The sequence below is a fragment of the Primulina huaijiensis genome, chromosome 5 (assembly GCF_012295235.1).
Source record: "Primulina huaijiensis isolate GDHJ02 chromosome 5, ASM1229523v2, whole genome shotgun sequence".
Taxonomy (NCBI): domain Eukaryota; kingdom Viridiplantae; phylum Streptophyta; class Magnoliopsida; order Lamiales; family Gesneriaceae; genus Primulina; species Primulina huaijiensis.
In genome coordinates, this window is record NC_133310.1 from 271,920 (window position 1) to 295,731 (window position 23,812).

General features: G+C 34.7%; 6 protein-coding genes and 2 pseudogenes across 12 annotated transcripts; 6 read left to right on the forward strand and 2 right to left on the reverse strand.

Moving 5' to 3' along the window:
- Positions 1 to 266: 266 nt before the first annotated feature.
- On the forward strand, positions 267 to 627 carry LOC140976064 (uncharacterized). The gene has a single exon (XM_073439928.1). The coding sequence runs from the start codon at positions 348 to 350 to the stop codon at positions 555 to 557; it is 210 nt and encodes a 69-aa protein (XP_073296029.1). The 5' UTR covers positions 267 to 347; the 3' UTR covers positions 558 to 627.
- A 1,249-nt stretch (positions 628 to 1,876) lies between these two features.
- LOC140976063 (uncharacterized) lies at positions 1,877 to 2,342 on the forward strand. Its single transcript, XM_073439927.1, has one exon. It carries the CDS (start codon positions 1,984 to 1,986, stop codon positions 2,191 to 2,193), a length of 210 nt encoding a protein of 69 aa, XP_073296028.1. The 5' UTR covers positions 1,877 to 1,983; the 3' UTR covers positions 2,194 to 2,342.
- Positions 2,343 to 2,721: 379 nt separating this feature from the next.
- LOC140976061 (uncharacterized) lies at positions 2,722 to 3,274 on the reverse strand. The gene has a single exon (XM_073439925.1). It carries the CDS (start codon positions 3,050 to 3,052, stop codon positions 2,840 to 2,842), a length of 213 nt encoding a protein of 70 aa, XP_073296026.1. The 5' UTR covers positions 3,053 to 3,274; the 3' UTR covers positions 2,722 to 2,839.
- A 257-nt stretch (positions 3,275 to 3,531) lies between these two features.
- On the forward strand, positions 3,532 to 3,993 carry LOC140976062 (uncharacterized). Its single transcript, XM_073439926.1, has one exon. The coding sequence runs from the start codon at positions 3,662 to 3,664 to the stop codon at positions 3,872 to 3,874; it is 213 nt and encodes a 70-aa protein (XP_073296027.1). The 5' UTR covers positions 3,532 to 3,661; the 3' UTR covers positions 3,875 to 3,993.
- Positions 3,994 to 5,567: 1,574 nt separating this feature from the next.
- Positions 5,568 to 11,609, forward strand: LOC140976065 (sister chromatid cohesion 1 protein 2). Of its 7 annotated transcripts, none has more exons than XM_073439931.1 (14): positions 5,568 to 5,875; positions 6,862 to 7,132; positions 7,256 to 7,293; positions 7,370 to 7,413; positions 8,216 to 8,268; positions 8,357 to 9,036; positions 9,338 to 9,449; positions 9,530 to 9,666; positions 9,791 to 10,059; positions 10,629 to 10,665; positions 10,792 to 10,813; positions 10,902 to 11,037; positions 11,144 to 11,248; positions 11,373 to 11,609. In XM_073439931.1, the coding sequence occupies exons 1-14, from the start codon at positions 5,752 to 5,754 to the stop codon at positions 11,436 to 11,438; spliced, it is 2,094 nt and encodes a 697-aa protein (XP_073296032.1). In that variant the 5' UTR covers positions 5,568 to 5,751; the 3' UTR covers positions 11,439 to 11,609. The 7 variants fall into 7 exon arrangements, with proteins under 7 accessions (XP_073296032.1, XP_073296033.1, XP_073296030.1 ...); XM_073439932.1 differs by having other exon boundaries at positions 5,569 to 5,875; positions 7,030 to 7,132; positions 9,737 to 10,059; XM_073439929.1 differs by having other exon boundaries at positions 5,569 to 5,875; positions 9,737 to 10,059; positions 11,373 to 11,608.
- A 1,248-nt stretch (positions 11,610 to 12,857) lies between these two features.
- On the forward strand, positions 12,858 to 14,540 carry LOC140976568 (uncharacterized). Its single transcript, XM_073440805.1, has 2 exons — positions 12,858 to 13,763; positions 14,227 to 14,540. Exons 1-2 carry the CDS (start codon positions 13,612 to 13,614, stop codon positions 14,291 to 14,293), a joined length of 219 nt encoding a protein of 72 aa, XP_073296906.1. The 5' UTR covers positions 12,858 to 13,611; the 3' UTR covers positions 14,294 to 14,540.
- Positions 14,541 to 15,610: 1,070 nt separating this feature from the next.
- Positions 15,611 to 17,804, reverse strand: LOC140976575 (uncharacterized; annotated as a pseudogene).
- Positions 17,805 to 18,795: 991 nt separating this feature from the next.
- Positions 18,796 to 23,668, forward strand: LOC140976067 (cytochrome c1-2, heme protein, mitochondrial-like; annotated as a pseudogene).
- The last annotated feature ends 144 nt before the right edge of the window (positions 23,669 to 23,812 follow it).

A 23,812-nucleotide genomic window follows, 5' to 3' on the forward strand; every position in this document is an offset into this window, starting at 1 on the left:
TATATATATTTCCAACATGATCTGTATATGGGTTTCACATGATAAACCAACTTGATTGTCTTCAATACAAACTGCACTTTATTCTTAGTTGATCCTTATACTGTATAATACGCGCGGAATCAGAATTTATTGATGTTTCAAAGCAACCAAAACCTCATACGTGCATGAATCTGAGATTGCTTGATTCTGTAGCATTACCATTTCCGAAACCGATCTGTATTGCTCTAGCTCTTTTATATTTCACAAATCTCCATCTTTATTAAGCCAATTTACAAAAACTAGCTTGTGAGGCACCTCGATCAATTAATTAATTTGGTCTCTCTCTTTTTGCTGCTATATATTCGAATATGTCGGATTGGGGTCCGGTGTTCGTATCGGTCGTGCTGTTCGTGCTGTTGATGCCGGGGCTGCTGATTCAGTTGCCGGGTCGCAGCCGGTTTGTGGAGTTCGGGAACTTCCAAACCAGTGGTGTCTCTGTATTGATACATGCCATTATCTACTTTGCTCTCAGCTGTATCTTCTTGTTAGCTATTGGTGTGCACATGTACATGGGCTAGCTACTATGCAGATATTCTTGAATTTGTTTAGGGTTCAATTTCTTTTATTTATTTATTTATTTTTTCTTCACGCTCTTTCGATCATGCCAATAAAATGAACTATGCTTTATGTTATAAGTTTTTTTTTTAATTTAAATATTGTATATATAGAACGTTTAGTAGGTTCTAATATAATATATCTACAAATATTGATCTTTTTTTTTATTATATTGGCTATCTTTATTACCAAATTTCACTGATCTTGTCATGTATATTTCGATTTAATACCATTTTAGTATTTTTTTACTATGAATATACCAGATCAAAAAAATTGACTAAATTATCAAACAAACAAAAATAACAAACTACGTCTAATTTTGAGGAAAAAAACCATTTGACGAATACATATATTTGGTGGATATAAGGTAGTTTGACATAAAGATGTACATCAAGAACGATAAACAAGAGAACAAGAAAGCAAAGCATAGGTAATCCTTAAATTCTCACTAGCAAAAAGGAAAATTAAAAAGTGGATGGAGTTTGAGAATCCCATAAAGTTAATTTAGACGAATATGAAAAAGTAATCACAATTTTGTTGTTAATAATAAATAAATAAATAGTGTTGCTTGGGTAACTTTTAATGTGAAAAGGCATGTATATAAGGCAGGTACTACTTGTTTTCTAAACATATTTGTTTATTCCAAAAATTAAAATAAAAGAAACATTCTCGTCTTTTCATATAAAATATCAATATTATTTTTATTCGCAATCTCCTTTTCCGAAATTAAATACTATATTGCCACACTACATTTTAACCCATTCAAATTTAAAATGTAATAATCACGCCTATTTCATTTAGACAAAGCCAAGTGTATGAAATATTTTTTCTACTCTTTCCTTACAGCTCTCAAAATAAAAGTGAATAAGACCTTACTTATTATTTTTTTTGAAACAAGACCTTACTTATATAAATATTGAAAGTTACCAAAGTTTTTCTACTTTCAAGAGAAATGTTTTTTTTAAAAAAATTGGATTTATTAATATAATAATATATTCATTTTTAGGATAAAGAGAAGAGTAGCCGAAGTAAATAATAAACATATATTTTTATTACAGTTTTTTTTTTAATTAAAAAAACCCTTCATTTCTTTATAATATTATAATTTGTATTCAAAATTATATCTTTCAAACAATGACCTTTTATTATATCGTACGATAATACAATTTTTATATTTTTTTACTTATATATTACATAAAAAAAACTGATTATATAAAACATTTACGAATTTTGATCACTGTAATAAAAATTAATTTTTATAAAGCAAGCAGTTATCCCGTTTTCCATTCTATTCTATGTTTAAAAAATTCTGTTTGTCCTTTGCAGTTTGCTCACTTACATCCTCGAAAGCGAGCAAAGCCCTTGTCAATTTTCCATTTCTACCGGAAAATGGCGGACTGGGGACCCGTACTTATCGGAGTTGTGCTCTTCGTGCTGCTGCAACCCGGCCTACTGTTTCAGCTACCTGGAAACAATCGGCAGCTGGAGTTCGGCACCATGAAGACCAACGGCAAGGCAATCGCAGTTCACACACTGATTTTCTTTACTCTGTATGCTATCCTGATCCTCGCTGTACATGTTCACATATATACGGGCTGATCCACCTGTTAGTGTTTCCGCAGGACAAGATCCATGTAATGCTGTATCTGGGACTAATTTTTCCGTTTCCATCCTGCTGCTAGTTTTCTGACTTGTGGATCTCTGTTTTTGTGGGTTTTCTTCAGTTCATGTTAATGTTTCTTTTGCCATTTTTTCTCCTAAATTTCTTGGCGAAATAACTTCTTTCTAGCGGTTTTTATTTGTAAAAAAAATTACTGTATTTATGAGAGAACCATTGCAACGGCAGCTTAGTGTGTGCTGACTTAGTTTATGGTTCGAATTGTTAGGGATGTAAATTGGAAAGCTGGATTCTTGATGCAGTTGTTTGGAGAGATTTATTCATGATGTATGAAGGGTTCCCTGTTAAATTGGTACTGATTAAGGATATTATCATATATCTGAATAGCTAAAAAAGCAAATAATAAGATGACAAAATATCCAGACCATTTGAAGAAGCCACCGAAATTTTAGAATTAATTTATGAAGCTTCACTTGAAAATCTCTTTCCTGCACTGCAGGTCAAGAGTAAAAAAAAGAAGTTCGATAGAAAAGTGAAACAGGGGAGGGTAACAAGAGGGAGGAGTTACTTTGGAATAAGCTGTGTTAATTCTTGATATGTTTACGCATATACAACATAAAATTGAAATTAGCCTGAATGTATATGAACTCCGATGGCAACAATCAAGATGGTGTAAATACAGAAGTACAAAACCGCATGAACCAAGATAGATATGCCACTTGTGTACATGTTGCCAAACTCGATCACCCTAGTCCTTGCCGGAAGTTGGAACAGCAGCCCTGGAGATAGGAGGATGAACATCACCACCGCCACCACCACCGGCCCCCAATCAGAACTCATTATCTCTATACTCTATCTTGCGTTGGTACTTGGTTATAACTCCTGCACAAATAAAAAATGTTATGGGTTATATCTTGTTATTGTGTTATGTGTGTGGTTTAATCTTTGTAAGTGGTTCTTGCCAATAAGTAGAGAATTGTTGTATTGGTTTTACTTAACGAGGAAGGGTGCATATGATGGGATGCTAAACTTGAGGGGTAAAGAAAACGTTGGGATTTAAAGGGAGGGAAAGTATATTATGATAATGGGATTGCTTTTCTGGCAAGTATGCACAAAAGCTTCCAATTATTGAACACATGAATGCCCCTTTTCCCATTGCTTTTCTTGATATTTAAGAAGGTTGAAGATGTATTGTGCTAGTAAAAAAAAAAGAAGGGAAAAGGCTGGTATACGATCCGGCCCTTAGACACAATGGGTCAGTTTCCCAGTTTCAGCACTTACCCATTGTGGCCCAGCTGGAGTTAGACTGGGTATGCCTGCCTGCCGGCTCCAGTGACAAGAAAAATTGGTGACAAACTCAATGTTGCAACATCATTTACATTCTAGACCGATAAATCTCTTATTTCTAGCACTCGAAAACTGGAGAAATCAAGAAATAGGTAAAGAGAAATGTCTGTAGATCTTGCACCAGTACTTATAGCAGTAATATTTTTCGTGGTGTTGTCACCGGGACTTCTGTTTCAACTTCCGGGGAAAAGAAGGCCGATCGAATTCACCAACATGCAGACTAGTGGACTCTCCATATTTGTGCATACCATAATCTTCACTGCCATAATCACCATCCTTCTGATTGCCATTGGAGCTCACATCTACGTCGGATAGATTAATCGAACTCGTATCGTTTATTCTTCTTCTTTTTTATTTTGTGTTCTCTTTTCAAATTGTTGCCCTGTTTTGTTTCTAGCTACCATCTTTTGCTCAATCATGCACTCCGGTGGTTTATTGTTAAAGTCTTTATTTTTTTAAGTACACCCAGTTCTTGGAGTGTCTAAAGCTATCTTCTTTTGGTTTTCCAGTGTTAAATGACTCCATTCGCAGTAGAAATAATGAAATATTGACAGAAATTTTCTTGCAAGAAAATGAATTAAAGGCATCAATATCATTCGTATATTCTTATATGACAATTGGAATTATCAGTGGCTCTTGTCCGTCGGATTGCCCCACCCACGTTTTGACAACTTTATTAACAATTAGTGCACATTTAAATTGGCCTCTACAAATATATTTTTTTTGGATCCATTAAAATTTCAGTTCCTAAACTTGGTTAGTAAGCGTGATTGCAGTCTATCAAAGATTATATAATTTATATTACTTGATTGATAGCTACTATGTATATATTATATTCATACTATACATTCATCTTGGTATCATAATGCATGGATTATGATACTCTGGTACATAATTCTGTTCACATACGGAAATATGATATTCAGACACTTGTGACAAGTCAAGGTCTTGAAATAATCACTAATGAAATCCCGCATTTAGTAACTCGACAAAAGTAATCGGATTTTCTGTATCTTATATCGGGAGTATTTATCCTAGTATAGTATAATTTTAATTATTGATGTCAACTTATATACAACACTTATATATAAGACTCATATGATCTAATGATTAAAATATAAAGTGAATTACACTGATGAAAATCAGTGATTTTATGTTTCCAAAGTTATGTAAACGGAAAACAACTCATAAATTTTAACCATGTTTACAATTTTTTCGTATTATTGAAATATTGTGATTGTAAATAAAATATATTCCAGAAAATTAAAAATTATCCCTTGCTAAAATTAAAAGTGGAAATTTCGATAGTTTGTACCCATTTTTTTTTTTTTGTAAAATTGTTTAACATATAGGCATCTGAATTTAAATCGAAATCTAATTTAAATAATTAAATTTGATTTGATTTACGATGCCATGCAAATTATAGCGTTTGATATTAAATTATGATTGTTACGGATTATTGCAAAGAAAGAATTTATAAATTCTATTATTACCAAAATACATCTTCATAGAAGTGGTCATTAGGCTTAGACGAGTCAACCCGACCGAAATACAAATTGGAACGGTTCTATTTTGGGGTAAGTTTATTACTGCAAGACGAGTCAATCCGATACATATTTGAATGAAAAGTACTGCTTATGACATAAAAAATAATATTTTTCATATATTGTGTTGGATAGAAGATACATATCACAAACTTGATTCGTTTAGTGGATAATATTCAAAGAATTGCGTGATAATTACATTGGCATGACACAATTACACTCCTAGCTCTTTTCTAACTTGTTTCCCGTAGTTTTTTCTTTTGAAAGTCGTAATCTAAAGAGAGTGAGAGCCAAATGCTCGGTCTCACATTAAAAGGAGTTAGATTACCACACATTGAGACTAAATTTCAAGCTGGAGATTCAATTAAACAAAGCTTTTTCTCGAGTACAAAAACGATAATATACATATTGAACAGTAAATAAATGAATAATAAAATTGAAAGGTGTATGGTCATAATCGTGATGTTACGACGACTCATCGATTACCGGAAAAAAAATGGATTCTTCCATTACACATATCACTACTGTTTTGTATTTTAGGCCCGACCGTTTTCTCGTCTCTCTCAAACGTACCCTCAGCTGGTTTTCCCACTTCCAACGGTTCCATTTTTACGCGACAAGAGAAGAAGAGCTTTCTGGAGAAACACTATGTTTTACTCTCGGCTGCTTCTGTCAAAGAAGGGGTCCTTAGGCTTAGTTTGGATAGCAGCCCATTGCCCCAAAAGACTTAAAAAAGATCAAGTCTGGAAGACTGACATTTCTTCTTATGTGGGTCTGCCCCTAATAATCCCTCCTGGCTTCTTGTTCTCTTAAAATTTATGTTCGTCTTTGATTGAAAAGTCGCTGACATAGAGAATTTTTTGTGTTAGGGGAGTTTAAAAAATGTGTTCTTTTGCTAGCCCAATTGTTTTTGTTTTTTTTAAATTATTGCTGCTGGTTTGTTTTCATGTAGAACTATGTTCCTTTTCCGGCTAGCTTTTAGTTTAATCCATTCTATTGGAAAATTTTTATATGTTTTTCGTGCTCTTTGGGGATTTGGTGGCCAAGGTTTTATTTTCAGGAGACGTGATGTCGTTCTTTAGGACGTTTTCTGCTCCTTTTTCTAATGTTGCGAAGATTTATTTTAGAAAGTTCAGGTTAATGTGTGTGCTGTGTGTTTTACATAAACTAAAGATTTTGCCTCAGGGGAAGTGTGTGTGGCGTCTAGAATAAAGAAATTTTAGGCAATGGAGGTGATACTCCTCAAAGGCCCACGTCGACTGTCAGTTGAATCCTCGATTTTTTGAACAATGAAGAAAATGGTGATAGCTTTGGCCTCTTAAGAAATTTGTAAATAGCCAGCCTTATTAATTGTTGATGTTTATATGTTTTTCTTTCTTCCAAATTCATACTTACCATTCAAAAGGCTATGGTTTTCACTTTCAAGAAGGTCTATGATACCTCTCCTGATTTAGGTTTCTCGGTGAAATGTTCTTTTTAATGCTTAACATGTTGGGGAACACATATTGTATGTGTGGCAACATATTGAAAACGGTCAAACTTATTTGGAAATATCTTGTCTATCTTAATTTTTTTATATGATAGCAAGGTTGAAATGATATTAGGATACACTTATTGCTAGCATATTTCGTCTACTGAACAAGAACTGCCAAATTTGGTTCTCTATTTTGCTATGATGACCACGTTCTGGTGTCGAAATTCATCTTTTGTCACCCAATTTTTTATTTGTTATTATTTTCCTACTATTGTTCTTGCCAGATAAGATTCTAGCTGATGAAGTTCCCATTGTCACTCATAGAATCCTAGCATACCTTCTTTTGGGTGTCGTAAGAATTTACTCGATGAAAGTTGAGTATTTATTCCATGATTGCAATGATGTATTGAACAAACTCTGTGAATTCAACATTGGCAAACGAAAACATTCAGGCATTGGAGTCTTTCGGACAAACCATCACTCGATCACTATGCCCAAAAAATTTGAACTCGATGAATTTGACCTGGAAATCTTGGAAGATCGAGATATAACAGGGTGAACTTCTTAACTTTGTTGAGTTTTCTGTGTTGTTACAATGTGTTCTATAAGTTGTGGTTGTGTCGATTATTTGCATTTGTATATATTACCAACTTGTGTATGGACCCTATGATTTTGCAGTGGAAACATGAGTTCTTGCAAAGATGTAGTGCTTGCAGGTATTGTACCCTTTGCTATCCACAGTTATGGTAGTTTTTTATTTGGGAATAATTATGGCCTTTTAATACTCGTCAGATGAACAGATAAAAGTGGGTGCTTCTTTGAGCTTGCTCGACAAGGTACATATATGAGTAAAGTTTCTGTTTTTTCAATTTTCACTTCTACTGAAAGTGATCTCCTTTCTCTTTAAATTCATTTTCTTGCTGCCAAGGTTGAGGCTGCGTAGCTTCAGCTCTTTGTTTGGACATTCACGACTGCAGGACTTCTTGCTCTTTTTTTTTCTTCTTATTTTACAAAAATCGAACGGGGTATGAGATCATGGGATCATCAGTATTCTCTTTGAATTGATTCGAGCTACTACTACTTGGTTGGGTATTATTTGAACTTGGGAATTGTGTAATTTTTATTCTGCCTCAAATTCTCAGTTTATGAATCTATCAAATTATTGAAGCATAGTTTCAAAGTATTCCTCCACACTTTTAGGATTTGCGCTTATGTATTGCTCCCCGATTTTTAGTATCTAGACTCTAGAGTTATTTCAATTATAAAATCGGCACTACAGACTTGATGGCATGTCATTATTTCAAGTTGGTACCATAACGCAGGAGTTTGAATTAATGATCTTTAAAATTTTCTTCTTCTTGTTGATTTATTTTCTTTAAGGAAAGGAAAAGTAAATTTATCATGATTGGCGGTCAAACTATTGATATCATGCTTGGATTTTTGGTAGCGTTTATTGAATACATACATGGCAGTTTTTTTTTAAAAATTGTTGCATGCCAGGCCAATCTTAAATTAAATTATTTTACTAAAAAATGTTCGGTCACCTCTGATGTTGAGGGGTTTTGAGAAACCTTCATTTCTTTTTTAATTTGTTTTGCTGAAAGTGTAACTAAATGTTTTTGGCTGGCTCATTTGCAGGAAAATGTGTCCTTTCCTGAAACTCATTCAGCCACTTATACAAGGCCAAGAGAGTCAGTTTGTATTAGATTGGTTTCTTTTTCCTCCTTAGGAGATCAGAATTTACAATATGCTAACTCACATAATTAAGTTGTATTGCAGTGTGTTCTTACCTCCAACTATGGATAACGACAATGATTTATTAATGAACACATTTCGTGATCCTAGCGACTTTGTGACAAGCGTTGAAAAATTGCGTGGAACCAATTTTCTCTTAGAATATTCGCTGAATCCTACAGTGTTAAATGGGTCTGAGAAAAAACAATCGCATTATGCGCTACCTAGTGAGAATCCGAGGACTAATTTTCAGTGGCTGGGTCATGAAATGAAACGTGATTCTATTGCAACTCCTTCCCATGACATAAGTGATATGGTATCATGTATGGAGAATCTTCAAGAGAATAGGTTTTCTTTAGAAGATCGTTTGGATCCTTTGGTGCTCGATGAGGCTGAGGAAAGACAGATCCATTTTAGGCCGTACAACAAGGATCTAAGAACTAATTTCCGAGCGCCAATTCATTCGGAATGTGCCACGATTGCAAGACCCTCCCACACAAAGCCAGGAATCGAAGAAGAGCACGTGGAACCTTTGAGGATTGAGTTCAATCTTCAAGAGGATGAACCATGTGCTTTACCCAGATCGATCGATATAGGACAACCTGTTGAAGCTGACAAGAAAAAAATTGTGGAAGTAATCACCCCAGAAATCAGAAAAAGTCAGAGAAATCAAGAACAAATGAAGCCCACGACCATCGATGTGACTTCAAACTCAAAACGTTCAGGTGATCTGCTGCATATCAGTTCATACCCATTATTTTGCTTTGCAGATATTCAATTCGTTTGGAAAACCTAACGTATTAGTTATGAACTTTGTCTGCCTTAATTTTTTTTTATCATTAATGCTCAATAATTCTTGTAGCAAGTAAGGTAATTATGAGCCTGTGATCAGACTTTCGACTATTCTACCAAATTACCAATGTTATATCTCCATCATCAGTTCTTGGATTCTGTTTACAGTTACATTGATAAGATTCGCTTCGTTTATATTCTTGTTCGTGAATATATCATCTTTCTTTGAAGCAGAGGTTGACACACCCGAGGTTGCGACCATTCACACTCCTGCGCCGAAGGAACGTGCTAAGAATCCGAAGAAGCGAAAGATTTTGTTGGACCTCACCACTACATTGCCTAGCAAGTATGTGATATCTTCTTTAGTTTTGACTTTTGAGATTTCAGTGCCACTAACATTGCTGAATTTATATTTTTGTATTATAGGGTCTTGAAGAGCTGGATAGATGATCCAAATGACATCGTACATAAAAGAAGAAAAGTCCCCCACACTCTTTTGCGCGCTTGGAGAGCTAATAAACTGAGCCATATCCTTCTGTGTTTCTTAGATCCTTTGATCCACAGTGAGTTCACCTCATCATTTGGTATCTCCTGCACTAATTTAATGATTTCTTAAATATACTTTTTGGACAGGTATCCTAACAGATCGTGGTCCTATTCATAACAAAGATGATGACACCTACACAGGACCAATTGCTGATGTAGTGAGCGAAGAATATGTAAACTCCGGCAGTATAATTGGGATTCAAGAACAGATTCAGGATGAAAGATCTCCTCTCACACCGGTGTCTTGCGAACAAACTCCAATTGCTCCTGGAACACCCATTGCTCATTTGAACAATTTGAGATCACATGAGATCAGACCAGTCGCCGATTCAGATATCTTGGAGCCCACAAGTTCACGTGAAAGCTTTGAACAACAGCCATTGGAATTTATCATTGCTTTCCCGGATGAGGTGTGGTAATTTTTTATCTGTTGAGATGATTTTTACCCACGAACATACTGACTCGTATTAGGATGTCATCTTCTTTCACAAATTGTCATTGATGTTGAAGTGAGTTGATGTAGAAAGTATAAGGGTGCAACAAATTTAGTCAAATGCAACTGTTTTCTGCTGAAGATCGAATTTTAATTGAGCTGACTTTGAAATTTTAACAATTAAATATTTTGAGCTTGAGTTTAGCTCAAATAAAAAGTTCTGCTCATTTGGTCCGAGCTTAATTTTTGAGCTCCATTAATGAAAGCTTGGAATATGGCCTGTGGACTTGTTTAGTTTTAAATATATAGATGAAATATTAATGAATATATTGAAGCTTGCAATTTATCGAACAGAATTATTTAGGCTTGAATATAGTTTGAACATCTTTTAACATGTTCAATATCTCCTTGAAATTGAGAGTAAGAAAACTAGTTTTACGTTATTTAACTTCTAGATCGAAAGTTTTTGCTCCAAGGAATGTTCACCTTTTAAAAATGTTTGTTGACTTTTAAGAAACCTGCTAATATATGTTTGTATATTATCAGGAAAGGAATTCATATGAAGGAGATTACCTGGAAAACGGTTAGTATACTTTCATGTGCGTATAGATGCTGTAATTGCGAGTAGAATACCAGTTCAACGGTGATTAACTTCTTTGTTTCCTATTGCTATGACTCCAACTACTATATTCCAACTGCGCGCATGCAGACGTGTATTCTGCAAGAACAAGGTACTATATAAACTTCTCCCTTCTCATAGCAAATATTGTGAAGCATATATATGGAAGATAATTTTTATCAATTCAATTTCCTCTACAGAGCCGTGGGAATATTTCTGTACAAGAACTTCCTCTACAAGAAGAGACGGGAAGAGGAGGATGAAGTATTGAACTTGACCCATTTACTGAGAGGAAAAGCGAAGAAAAATAGTGCAAGACTATTCTACGAGATATTGGTATTACACTATAACCCTAACTAATTTTCGGCCGATCAAGTATTAACTTAATTGAATTTTGCATGCTTCCTTGCGTTTGAGACGACGAAATCGCGTATTTTTGCAGGTTTTGAAAACGGGGGACTGTATAAATGTGAGGCAGGACAAGGCGTACGATGATATTATGCTGCAGGAGGCTCCTAAGCTGAAGCAGATTGCAGAAACTAATGTGGTATAGCTTTAGAAACATTGGTTTTGATTATGTTTAGTTGCATATCTGTTGTATAAAAAAGTTGGGACAGTTTTTGCATCTGTGAAAGTACAAAACGCTAATGTGTTCAATGGTTCCAATCCAGAAAACGGATACACGAACAAGGAAAGTTCCAGCGAATTGCTTGAAATCTGCCGGTTTGCTTTTCTGATTCCAAACCATTTCGTTGCCAGATATCAGCCACCATCGACGCAATTTCCCTATCCTTTACTCTGATGTGAAAAGGTATCATTGCACTAGTTTTGAATGTTATTCACACATCGAAAATCCATTCAATTCCTTCCAACTTATTACAATCAATATTAGCAATATTAGATAATGTAAATGGAGAACGACTCATGAATTTCAACTCTGTTTGCAATTAGTTATAACTATTATATATTTTGATTGCAAATAAAATATATCGCAGAAAACTAAAAATGGAAACATGATTTGCCACGAGACAACGAGGTCGTGGCAGAGATGGATTGATTATTCCTGGACGAACACAGGGCAAACACATAAACATCTGAATTAATTCGAAATCTTTTAAAAATAATTATATTTTGATTTACAATTCTTGATGTTTAATTATATTAATTTTTTAAAAATCAATGCAAAATCTCATATTAATTTTCCTTACAAATATGCACTCGAACATTAATTAATAATCTTCATATTAATTAATGCAAAATCCCATATATACTTCTGAATTAATTCGAAATCTTTTAAAAATAATTATATTTTGAAATAAAACTGAACACAGGTCATTCATTTTATTTCCTTCGTTTCTGGATTTCAATTAATAGTCTATTAATTTGTCATTTGCATTGGGCATTTATTTATTTGGCAAATTCATTGAAATCTTCTTGTATCTTTTATTATTAATAAAAGATTTTTTATTATAGAATAATTGTCCAAAATCTAAACATCTTCTTATTTATTTTTAATTTTTTTTCTAAAATAATTAACAATAAAAATAATTTTGTAATAAGTAATTATCCAAACAAAATCTAATACATTATTATTATACAACACGTGTCAGCTTTACTTTTAAAAAAAATTATTTGTATTACTGATTTTACTCTCTCTCTCTCAGCGCTTTCTTCTGGCTCCCACACACACTGCAGGCACACTTTCTTCTTCCACGGAAAAAACAAATTAGGGTTTTAGGGTCCGATCGTGATAATCGGCGTTTTGTAGCACCTTCTGCTCCATGTATGAAATTCATCCCGGCCGTCTAATTTACTTGCTCAATTTGATATTTGAATTTTGGTAAACTGAGAAATTTGACACTGAAAGAAATCCGGAACAGTTTGACGTGTTCTTTTATAACGAATCTCAGGCGATTTTTTCCATACAAGATACATCCGTGCTTAAATATTTGCAATGCATTAAAAAAAATATGCGTAAACTAAACGATCCATTCAACTGATTTGTAGGAGAAAAGTCGACTATGAGTGGTTTACCATTAAGATTCAATCTCTGCATTTAAATCTTTCTTAATAGCATGTGGGCAGAGTGTGGCATTTGTCTTCATGTCTCGTGGCTTTAATGTGTTTAGGTGAATCCTTGACTTTGTAAGACACAAGTTTTTCCACAACCAAAACTATTTTGAGGGGATAATGAGTGATGATTAGAGTTGAAAATGGATTTTAAATTCTTTAAAATATATAAAAACCACAATGAAATGAGAGATGTAATAGTAATTCTAATTCTTTTTAACATATACCTAGCAAATGTTTTTGTTACTAAATATACAAAACTAGTGAGAATAGTGCATTGGAAAATATTTGTTATTAAAGATTAAAGGAGACAATTTTTTTAAAAAAAATTAACACCGGTTCACTCCGATTGGTTCGAGCAACTGTAGAATGAAAGGAAACTGCCTGATTATAACACCATGGCTAGCTCTAATCTAAAAGCATCTGTCTTATTCAGTTACCACTCACAGTGAAGATGCTAGAATTTAATAACTAAGCCAAGTCATTCAATTAAACACCCCCTTCTCCTTAAAAATTTAATTATACAATAATAATATTTTTGTACGTTTGAAATTATTTTAACTAGATTCTGATACCATTTATGATCCAAAATAAATCAATCAATAAAATCAACAAATATAAGAGTATTTTTGTCATTTTAGAGAGTTTAAACATATTTTTTTGGATGTAGAGAGTTATGATAAATTTATGTTTTTATTTGAGGATTTATTTTCAATTTAACCTAAAAATACCCCCATACTTTATTTTTATGATATAAATAAAATATATTAAAAAATATTAATCCATTTGGACAATTTCAAGCTTCCGATAGCTTTAGGAACAATCACTCGTTCCTGTGAAATGGCGTTGACGAATTTCCTACTGACGGTGGCCGGAGTAAGCGCCGTGATTTTGCTGATGAGGAGTGACGTCAAACAGTCTGCTTCCATCTTCCGCCGCAACGTCCGTCACATCCGTAACTGGCTCGAAGAAGAGTCTACCGCAGCCGCCAAGTGTGTTCTTTTAAAAATTATTGCTTTTTTTTTTGGCATCGAAGATAATTAGTTTTTCGTTGTTTTCCTTTCACTTTCGTTATGTTTCACTATATTTTCGACTTTTGTTAGGTTATGATTCTCTGGATGAATCCATTTATTGCTAATATTAGGCAATCGATGCGCTTTGACCACTGTGTAATTTTTAGCATAGAAGATAGCTTACAAAATGCGGGCTTCGATGCTTTGGTTTGATAAGGCCATCCAAATGGGTTTAGGTTATTTGTTTCTTTGGATTGAAACTTTACCCGGTGGTGAAATGCTGATTAAAATTATCAAAATTCCTTGATGAGGAGTGTTCTTAGGAACATGAAGATCTTCATATTTTTGTAACAGTTATTCAAGTTTTTATTACCAAAATATAACTTTTTTCGGGTGTGGGCATGAATCCTTTACCTGTGCGTTGTGCGTGACGTTAATGCAGGGAAATGGAGAAGGCAAAACCTAAGGAGATACCTGAGAAAGACATTACCAAAGAAAACAAGCACTAGAGATTCTCGATGTCTAGGAGGTTGAGCATGGTTGAAGTGTAGTCCATAAGAAAAATTTTGAACATATCTGTGTCATTTGTTCTAGACTAATTGATCTTTTGTTTTTTCCCTTCATGTATCTACTGCATATGATGTATTTTAAAGGTGGAATTCTGAATGTTTGGAGTTATTAGTTACTTTTTTCTCAAAAATTTGGTGTACAGTTGTTGATTAGTGGACTTATCATGCAACCCTGCTTCTTATGTTAGTCATGGTGAATCAATGGTGGTTTGATGATAGACACATACTCCCCTCATAATGATTGATGCTAACAAATAACAATGATTGTCGTGTATAAAATCTGGGTTGTGTTTTGGTATTTGCAATTGCATCTTTGTTGTGAATTGTGATTTATAGGCACTATTTAGTTAATTGTTGTCCCGTTTCAAAAAAAAAGACATTATTTATGTACCCAAACAAGTGTGGTATTCAATCTACAAGCGATAAATGTTTCTTTAACTGTTATGCTGACTTCTGAATCATCGAAGGCTTGGTGCCTCTTCCCCTGATTAGCCGATGTTAGAAGTTAGAACCCTCGAGTCGTTGTGTGATAAATTTTCATAATTTACTTTTCTCTTGTTATGATGTCTACATTATTGTTGATGCATTTGTTTACACTGGATCGTTCAGCTGAGGAAAACACTTAAATATTAAAAGCTTATTTGTGTCTCTACTTTAACAAAAAGATGGATCAGATCCTCACTTACAGTGGTGCGACAGTGCATGTTCGTTTCATGAATCGTACATGTTACAAATGTGAATTTTGTAACAGAAACCTGAACCAGGATGATATATATAGTCGGTGGAAATGGTGAGATTGATCATAGGGAAAATAAAATATATTAATTCTATTAAGATGTAACTTTTGATAAATTAAATTTGAACTTATTCTACTATTGCAATGAACGATTTCAGTATTTATTTCAACATGTCAAAATATCATTTAAATTTGTAAAATTTAATTTTAATTGGCAATAATTGTTTTTTCCAAGTGTAAGTTTCCATAAAGTTTTTTCATAGTTATCAGCAAAATAATTCAAGGTCGCAACTGGAATCATATACATATTACCTCATTTGTATATATCGATGTTGCTATAAAACTAATTTAGATTGTGTTTGTATAAGAAATTTCATTTCTAAGCGTACATCGGCATTCATTATATTACAACAAACCATTAAAAATCATTCGACATGTGTACTATGTCTTTACACAAAAATGTAATACCATTTTTAAAAAAATTATTCTAACAGTTAATATTAAGGGATTTGAGATGTTCATGACTGTAATAACTGCTAGCAGCACAGTTCCGAGTCTACTGATCACACTCCAAAATCGTTTAAAATGGGTCAATCCCTAAGGAATCTATACAATCTTGTAAGGAATTGAGCATTTTCAAAATTGAGAACTTCGCACAAGAGAAACAAAGAACTGGTGAAGAAGCCACACAAGAATGCACAAGAAATTGAACATGCCTACAAAATATTTGGAAGCTGAGAATCTAATCTCTGCTGCAACTCTTTGATCTTCATCGAGAGCTCAGATTTCTGCTCCTTATAGCTTTGCAACAAGTAGTCTTTTCCTTGAATCACTTCCTTCAACTCACTAACTTCCCCCTTCAAAAGTTCAATCCTTTCTCCATCCCCTCTGGTTTTCTCTAGCAAATCCGATTTTTTTTCAACTTACTGGAATCCATTTGTATGACCATTCTTCCACTCAGCTGGCCAAGTGGGAACAGTTGGGGACTTCTCGCCAGAGCTGATGTGTCCAACACAATGATATGCAATTGCCTTTCTTAATCGCTGGATTTCCCTATCTGAATCAAACAAATCCCTGTTCGCAGCATCCAGCAAAGATTGAAGATGGCAACAATGTGAAAGCTGCACGCTATGGGAGTTCTGAAGTTCTCCAATTTGATCCTGCATTTCAAGTAATCTCTTCTCTTCAATTGTTGTCTCAACTTTTGTATGACTTCCCGCTTGTTGAAAATGTTGGAACCAGATTCGGAAACACAAGGTGAGTCAGAGCTAATCGACTGGTGGAAAGGCTTTTGGGGTAGCTCGAGGCGGTCAGGAGAAGATGACCATATTACACCATTCTCTTCGTTGAACTCAGAGGTCGGAACAGTCACAAGGGGCAGAGACATTTCAGGTTCTGACATCATTCGGCCATCGCTATTCTGTTTGACTTCCACCACGTTCCTCATTCTTGTTCATGTAACATAAATTTAGAAGATAAATATTTACATATAGTAACAAAAAAAAAATTCATATGAAAATACAGCAATTTTGAAACAAGCAAACACTGAATTAATTGAAATGAGATCATCAACGTGATTGGCAGACCACATTCATTATGTGTGTATAGAAAAGGACCTGAATTCGATAGTGTGAGTCGTTAAGAAATTTTGCCACAAAATCACTTCTTTTTATATCTCTACACCTACAACGTGTCCACTCGCAACAGTTGGCAAATCGACAACCATCGCTGGAAGGCTGGTGTTTATATGAGCAGTTAAAATAAATTCTCTCCCTGCTGTTTTCACTCCATAAGTTAAGTTTTTAAAAATTAAAGTAATAACCATGGAAACAATTATGATCACACATAAAAAGAACCAACAATATTTTTTATATAAAAATCGATATACTATATTAGTATATTAACAAGGGAGGGTAATGCGAAGTTTGATTACTAAGTAAAATGATATTGATATTATGTGATTAGGACTATAATTGTAACAACCATCTTCATCTTGACGAAAACAAAAGGCATCTAAGTGCATGGGGAAGTTTGCTGACTTCTTCCAATCCATAGTTTTTCTATTTCCTGCATTAGAAGCAACTGTCATAAAGTAAACTCATATTATCCTGAAAAAGACAAGATAACATACGGTACCTTTAAAACTTTGGCTCCTAGTCACTGTTTGTTTGGTATCAAGAAACTGCTTAAGTTTGAATCCCATGCGGATTGATAATGTACTCAGCAACACACCCCCGGCCACAAGGATGCAGTTTGGGCCCCCTTCCTGGAGATTTCTAGGCCTCCTATGTGCCTCAGAGAGTTTTTGGCTTCATCTTGATAGCTATTCAAGCGAGATAACAAAATCCTTTGACGCATCCACCTAGAACTGAATATGTACATAAACACATTAAAGCCACGAGACATGAAGACAAATGCCACACTCTGCCCACATGCTATTAAGAAAGATTTAAATGCAGAGATTGAATCTTAATGGTAAACCACTCATAGTCGACTTTTCTCCTACAAATCAGTTGAATGGATCGTTTAGTTTACGCATATTTTTTTTAATGCATTGCAAATATTTAAGCACGGATGTATCTTGTATGGAAAAAATCGCCTGAGATTCGTTATAAAAGAACACGTCAAACTGTTCCGGATTTCTTTCAGTGTCAAATTTCTCAGTTTACCAAAATTCAAATATCAAATTGAGCAAGTAAATTAGACGGCCGGGATGAATTTCATACATGGAGCAGAAGGTGCTACAAAACGCCGATTATCACGATCGGACCCTAAAACCCTAATTTGTTTTTTCCGTGGAAGAAGAAAGTGTGCCTGCAGTGTGTGTGGGAGCCAGAAGAAAGCGCTGAGAGAGAGAGAGTAAAATCAGTAATACAAATAATTTTTTTTAAAAGTAAAGCTGACACGTGTTGTATAATAATAATGTATTAGATTTTGTTTGGATAATTACTTATTACAAAATTATTTTTATTGTTAATTATTTTAGAAAAAAAATTAAAAATAAATAAGAAGATGTTTAGATTTTGGACAATTATTCTATAATAAAAAGAATCTTTTCTTAATAATAAAAGATACAAGAAGATTTCAATGAATTTGCCAAATAAATAAATGCCCAATGCAAATGACAAATTAATAGACTATTAATTGAAATCCAGAAATGAATTGAATGACCCACCCCAAACCAAAATTGCTGAAGTCGAACCAATCTGTGTTAGCCCCTACCATATACCGGCCGGATATTGAAGTGAGGAATCTCGCAAATACACTCGTGGATAAAAAAATTCCAAAATATTTAATTTAGCCCCACTATTTCTTCTTTTTCTTTTTCTTTTTCTTTTTTTTTTTTGTTCTACACAAAAATATACATAATAAGAAGAATTGGAGCTGAGATGAAATGGACTCTGTTTCAAAAGGTTAATAATCTATTGAAGCCCATTTGTTGTCTAAACCTACCCAGCCCGTTCCAACGGTAGAGCTGAACAGTGTTCTCCAAACGCAGAAAAAACGTTTGTAAATCTCTGTGGACTGGTCCCATTCCCATTTATTCATTGATCTCCCTACTCTCGCCCGCTCTCCGTCCACAGGTTTTTCCGTTATTTACAGTTAGTTTACTACTCCTTTGGATCCGTGTGAGTTTGTACAAACGTAATCGTCTTTGTATTTTGTTCTTGATGAGTGTCGTTCTTGTTGGAAATTGTGGTTTTTTTTTTCCAGCTCATAGGAAGTTATGGAAATGTTTTCGGACACATGAAAAATCTTGCGCTGGATTTGTGTTTTTAACAATTCCAATTCGAGCTGATTAATGAAGACTCCGTGTTTCTGCGTAAAAGAAATGCTGCATCTTGTAGGGAAGGATTGCTCTTAGCTAGGTAGACACTATAATTTGTGGGATGTTATGTATTTGTTATTATACAATTTACATGATGTCAGATGACTCTTACTGTTTTCGCTGTTCGTGAAAACCAACGCGGAATGGTGTCGATGGGATTAATTTTTTGCTTTGAGGTACTACTGCTGCAAAGTAGTTGCTGCCCCTCGTTGTAAATGGATTTTGCATGGGTCTCCAGTAGGCAGGGAACCAGATGGTTCCTCTTTCTATTTAACCCGAAGTCGGTCTACAATGACTATGAGGTCAGGCAGTGCCTTAACTGATAGCAAGAGAGAATCAGAACTTAAGAGTGTCAATTCATTGTGATCTTCCTGACAATTTCTTTCTAGTTTTGCGTTTGAAAGGAGGTAGGAATACCGAATAAGATTGCAAGGGTTTCTGAATAAGAACAGTAGAAACTGAGGCTAGATCCGGAAACCAATGATTAGAGTCACCAATCTTTCCATGTTTTGCTTAAATAACCGTGTTGCTAAAAAAGGTTGCATCATGGGACTCAAAAACTTATTGAATTCACCAGAAATTAGATCTTGATTCTATAGTAACCTTTCAGTACTCGTCAACAAGCCTGCAGTCCTTTGAATTAGTTCCACATGCAATGAATGCAAGCATTTGGAACGTTTATTTGGTTTAAATGCAAGAAGAGTCCAGGAAAGCTGGAAGTTGGATACGTTAGGATTCATTCTGTAACCCAGCTTCTACAACATCACCCAATCAATGATATCATTGTAGAAAGTCATTGCAAATGTCCTTGCTTTGTCCTTGTGATAATCAAGAGGATCATCACCTTCTGAATTAGGTTTAAGTGGCTATAATTTGTAATCTTTCATCTAATTTTTTCAAAAAGATTTCTTTCAACGCACTTGCTTTTCAAATATGAGAAGAAGAGTTGATTTAAATATCACTTGGTCTAGTACATATACTATGTCAGGCTTCAGCTAAGTGAATCAAGAAAGGTGAAGGCTTGAATTTTTTTAATAGTAAAGATGGGCCCCAGTTTGAAAATTGACCTGCAATATTTGTGAAGGCAGAGAATTATCATCATGTACTTAGATAGGATACTTATTACATGTATTTAACTAACAGTATCCTCTGTCAATTTTTTGGTCTCAACTGAGAATTTATGAAATACTTGAGGGTGCTGTCACAAAAACATATCTCTGATTTTTTTTAAAAAGTGGATATTACATCTGAAACAGTTAGATATTTCCGATTTATTGTTGATTTTATAAACGTGAATTGTGGATTTTGGTTGATGACTGCTTACTGTTTGTATCTGCTATTCAAGTTTGATATGGGCTAAGATGCTGCTCATTTTCCGTAATATGTAATTGCAAAAGTAATGCTTTCCCTTCCTTTGTGTAATGGTTCTTGAATGTTCAGTTGCTGTCGATGAGAGAGATTATTCTTCCACTCTTAGTTGGAGTTTGTTTATCTTGTATTTGATTTTTTACCCTTGTTGGTCATTTCTCTATAAACAGAGTGCTGATTTAAGATGTTTGGAGGTAGTGCGCTTTATCGGTTGCTGAGTGAGAGACTTCAGTCACAAGCTACTATAAAGGTTCTATTCTTTTAGTTCTTTTTGAATTTTTCTTTGATCTTCCATGTGATTAATAATGATTGAGTTTCTGCTTTGTAAACTTTGTGCGTCTAGATAAAACGTGGAATGGGAGCATATTAGAAGTTTTTTATTATTGTGATCCCCACTAAAGAGTAGCATTTTAGTCTTGTACCTGTTAATCTCCAGAATATCATTTTGCTATTTTTCCAGTTGAGTAAATGAGTTAGGTTAGTAATGAGTTTCTGCTTTTGTAATGTGTGAATGAAAAAGCATCACGTGGTTTGCTTATTGACCAAAACTTGAAGCATTGGAATCGCTAAAAAAAATTTTTCCGAGGAAGAAAATATTTAACTACCACTGATTTAATTGTTTCCTCTTTCAGCCATCTCCTGTTTTATCATCTCTTATTTCCAAGAAAGTGCATGAAGAAATTGGATCCGCTACCTCAAAGTACTTGAGAGCTGTCGCCCTCTTTGGAGCAGGTGTATCAGGGCTGTTAAGTTTTGTGACAATGTCATCTTGTGAGTTGTGACGAGGCTGGGCACGGTTTGGAACCCCCTAACTATCCCTGGCCCCATAAGGGCATCCTGAGTTCATATGACCATGCCTCGTGAGTTCATCATTAGCTCACTAATATCTTCTAAATGTGTTCTTTAATATGCCGATGCTTCATCTGCTTCTGTTAGCTTAGTAGTATCATCTAAAGGCTAATCAATCTTCAGAGCCATATTAAGCTTTGTCGTAAGGTTCCACTCAATTGCAGCTTTGTCAGGAGTAATTGTCGTGGATTAAGTTCTATTCACTTATCTAATATGTTTCATGTGTTGTTTATCTTATGCCGCTCTTCGTAGACTACTAGGTATTAAATACTTTTATAATCATGAAAATATCTTCATCAGCTGTATTATCTGTAATTTTCCATGTAATAGTCTATTCTGTCTTGGCATTGGGAAGTTGTGCATCGATATTTTTATATTACAAGATTCTGAAATCATTTTGAGATATTTGTCTCCAGGAAATATGTATTCTTCTTTGATGATTCATTGTCCGGATTTTCCCTTTCCAAGTACATTCAGTATTGCTTTTCAGGTTATATTGAAGAATTGCTTGAATTATTTATCTTGAATGAATGAGCTCTAAAGTTCTCCTTCACATCTTGTTCTCAATTGTTGATCAATTTTAAACAGGATTCGTCGTGGTCACCAGGTTTATCAACAAGTCTGTGCTTCCTGCCATTCCATGTCATTAATATCATATCGTGACTTGGTCGGTGTGGCTTATACAGAGGAGGAAACTAAGTCCATGGCAGCTGAAATTGAGGTAGTGGATGGACCTAATGATGAGGGAGAGATGTTTACTCGTCCTGGAAAACTCAGCGATCGTTTTCCTCAGCCATATGCAAATGAACAAGCAGCTAGGTTTGCTAATGGAGGGGCCTATCCTCCAGATTTAAGTCTAATTACCAAAGTATTTCCCGCCTCTGACTTCCAATATTTTACTCAAAATTCCTTTTTACCATCTCTCTCAGCTAACTTACAACCTTTGAATTATTAGGCTCGTCACGATGGTCAAAATTATGCCTTTGCACTTCTTACCGGGTATCGTGATCCTCCTGCTGGTGTTTCAGTAAGTCTTACTCTTTCGATTATGCATCAGGATTGCCTCTTGGCCGATATTCTCTAAGGTTTGTGCTTAGACGAGAAGATTTGATTTGGGGAGAGATTTGGAATGAAGTCAAATCCTTCATAATCACCAATGCATCTACATTGATTAACAAGGGATGAATTTGTAATCTACCCAACATTTATTTAACAAAGCAATTAAATGGATTTAGATTCATGAATTTGAAATTCATAGCTTCAAATCATTTCATCCTAAAGCACTGATACTTGATTATTTCACAACCGAGAGTTGGACCAATGGATATAAGACTTCAATATTGATGTGGTTGCTTGTGGTCAAGTGGGTGGGACATGTCACTTTAGTCAGCAGAGAGTTTGAAGTTGGACAGTCATTTATGTTTTGAGCATTGTTTCTCTCAAAATTTCACTATTTTTTCGATATTCAGTTCTTCTGGGTTTCGATTTGTACGTGCCTTGATCTGATCCCTGAACTAAGCGTGCAGTTGTGAGCTAAATTTGCAGATGATTTCCTTTCTATCAGTGTCGCCTTTCTTCTGCTTTTTTTTCCTTTTAATTCTAGATTGCATCTTTTTTGTTGATATTCGAAGTTGTTATATTTTCCTCTTTTAGATTCGTGAAGGACTGCATTATAATCCTTACTTCCCTGGGGGAGCTATCGCTATGCCTAAAATGCTTAATGATGGTGCTGTGGAGTATGAAGATGGTACCCCTGCAACAGAAGCTCAGGTGAGTTCACTAGTTGATTCTTCATTTTTTACTTTGTACACACGTCAATTTTTAGGACGCATTGCCTATAGTTATGATCTGAGTTATCTTCTACCTGTCTTTGTAGATGGGAAAAGATGTTGTGACATTTTTATCCTGGGCCGCGGAGCCTGAAATGGAAGAGAGAAAACTGGTAGGTGATCACTCATATGTCAAACCTAAGGTTATGTTTGAATGAAGTGGTTTGGATTTGATGTAATTTAAAACATTAAGTAAAATAAAAGAAATTTCAAATTCATTGAATTCTAAAGCGCGCCCTCCCTTATATATGATGGAAATCGAGAATTTGAAAAATCCTTCATTCGAAACATAACATAAGGTTTTCTATTTTCTTTTCATTTTGCGCGCCGAACGTTGGTATATTACCATTGCAGATGGGATTCAAATGGATATTTGTTCTATCGCTTGCACTTCTTCAAGCTGGTTACTACAGGCGGTTGAAGTGGTCCGTCCTCAAATCTCGAAAGCTGGTTCTTGATGTTGTCAACTAGACTCTTCTTAGTCCATTTTGCCTTGAGAATCTGAGATCAGCGAATAATAATGCTTTGTCACGTGCTAGTTTCATCTTCTGTGGTAAACCAGATTGCAAAGTAGTGCCGGAGAATAAAAGGGTAAATCCTTATTAACTCGTGGTTCCTTACGTAATAATGTATAAGATGATGCTCATTCTTTGGAGTTTTGCATCGGACGATGAATGCTACTTGCATGGAAACTTTCTTGTTTTTTTGTCGAATGGTGTAATTCCATGATAAACATAGAGAGCCATTAGTATGTTGTGTCTTGCCCACATTTCACCGTGTTATGACGTGATTGAGGCTTTCATAAAATTTGGATATCATAATTTACAAAAGGGATCGGGGGAATGGAA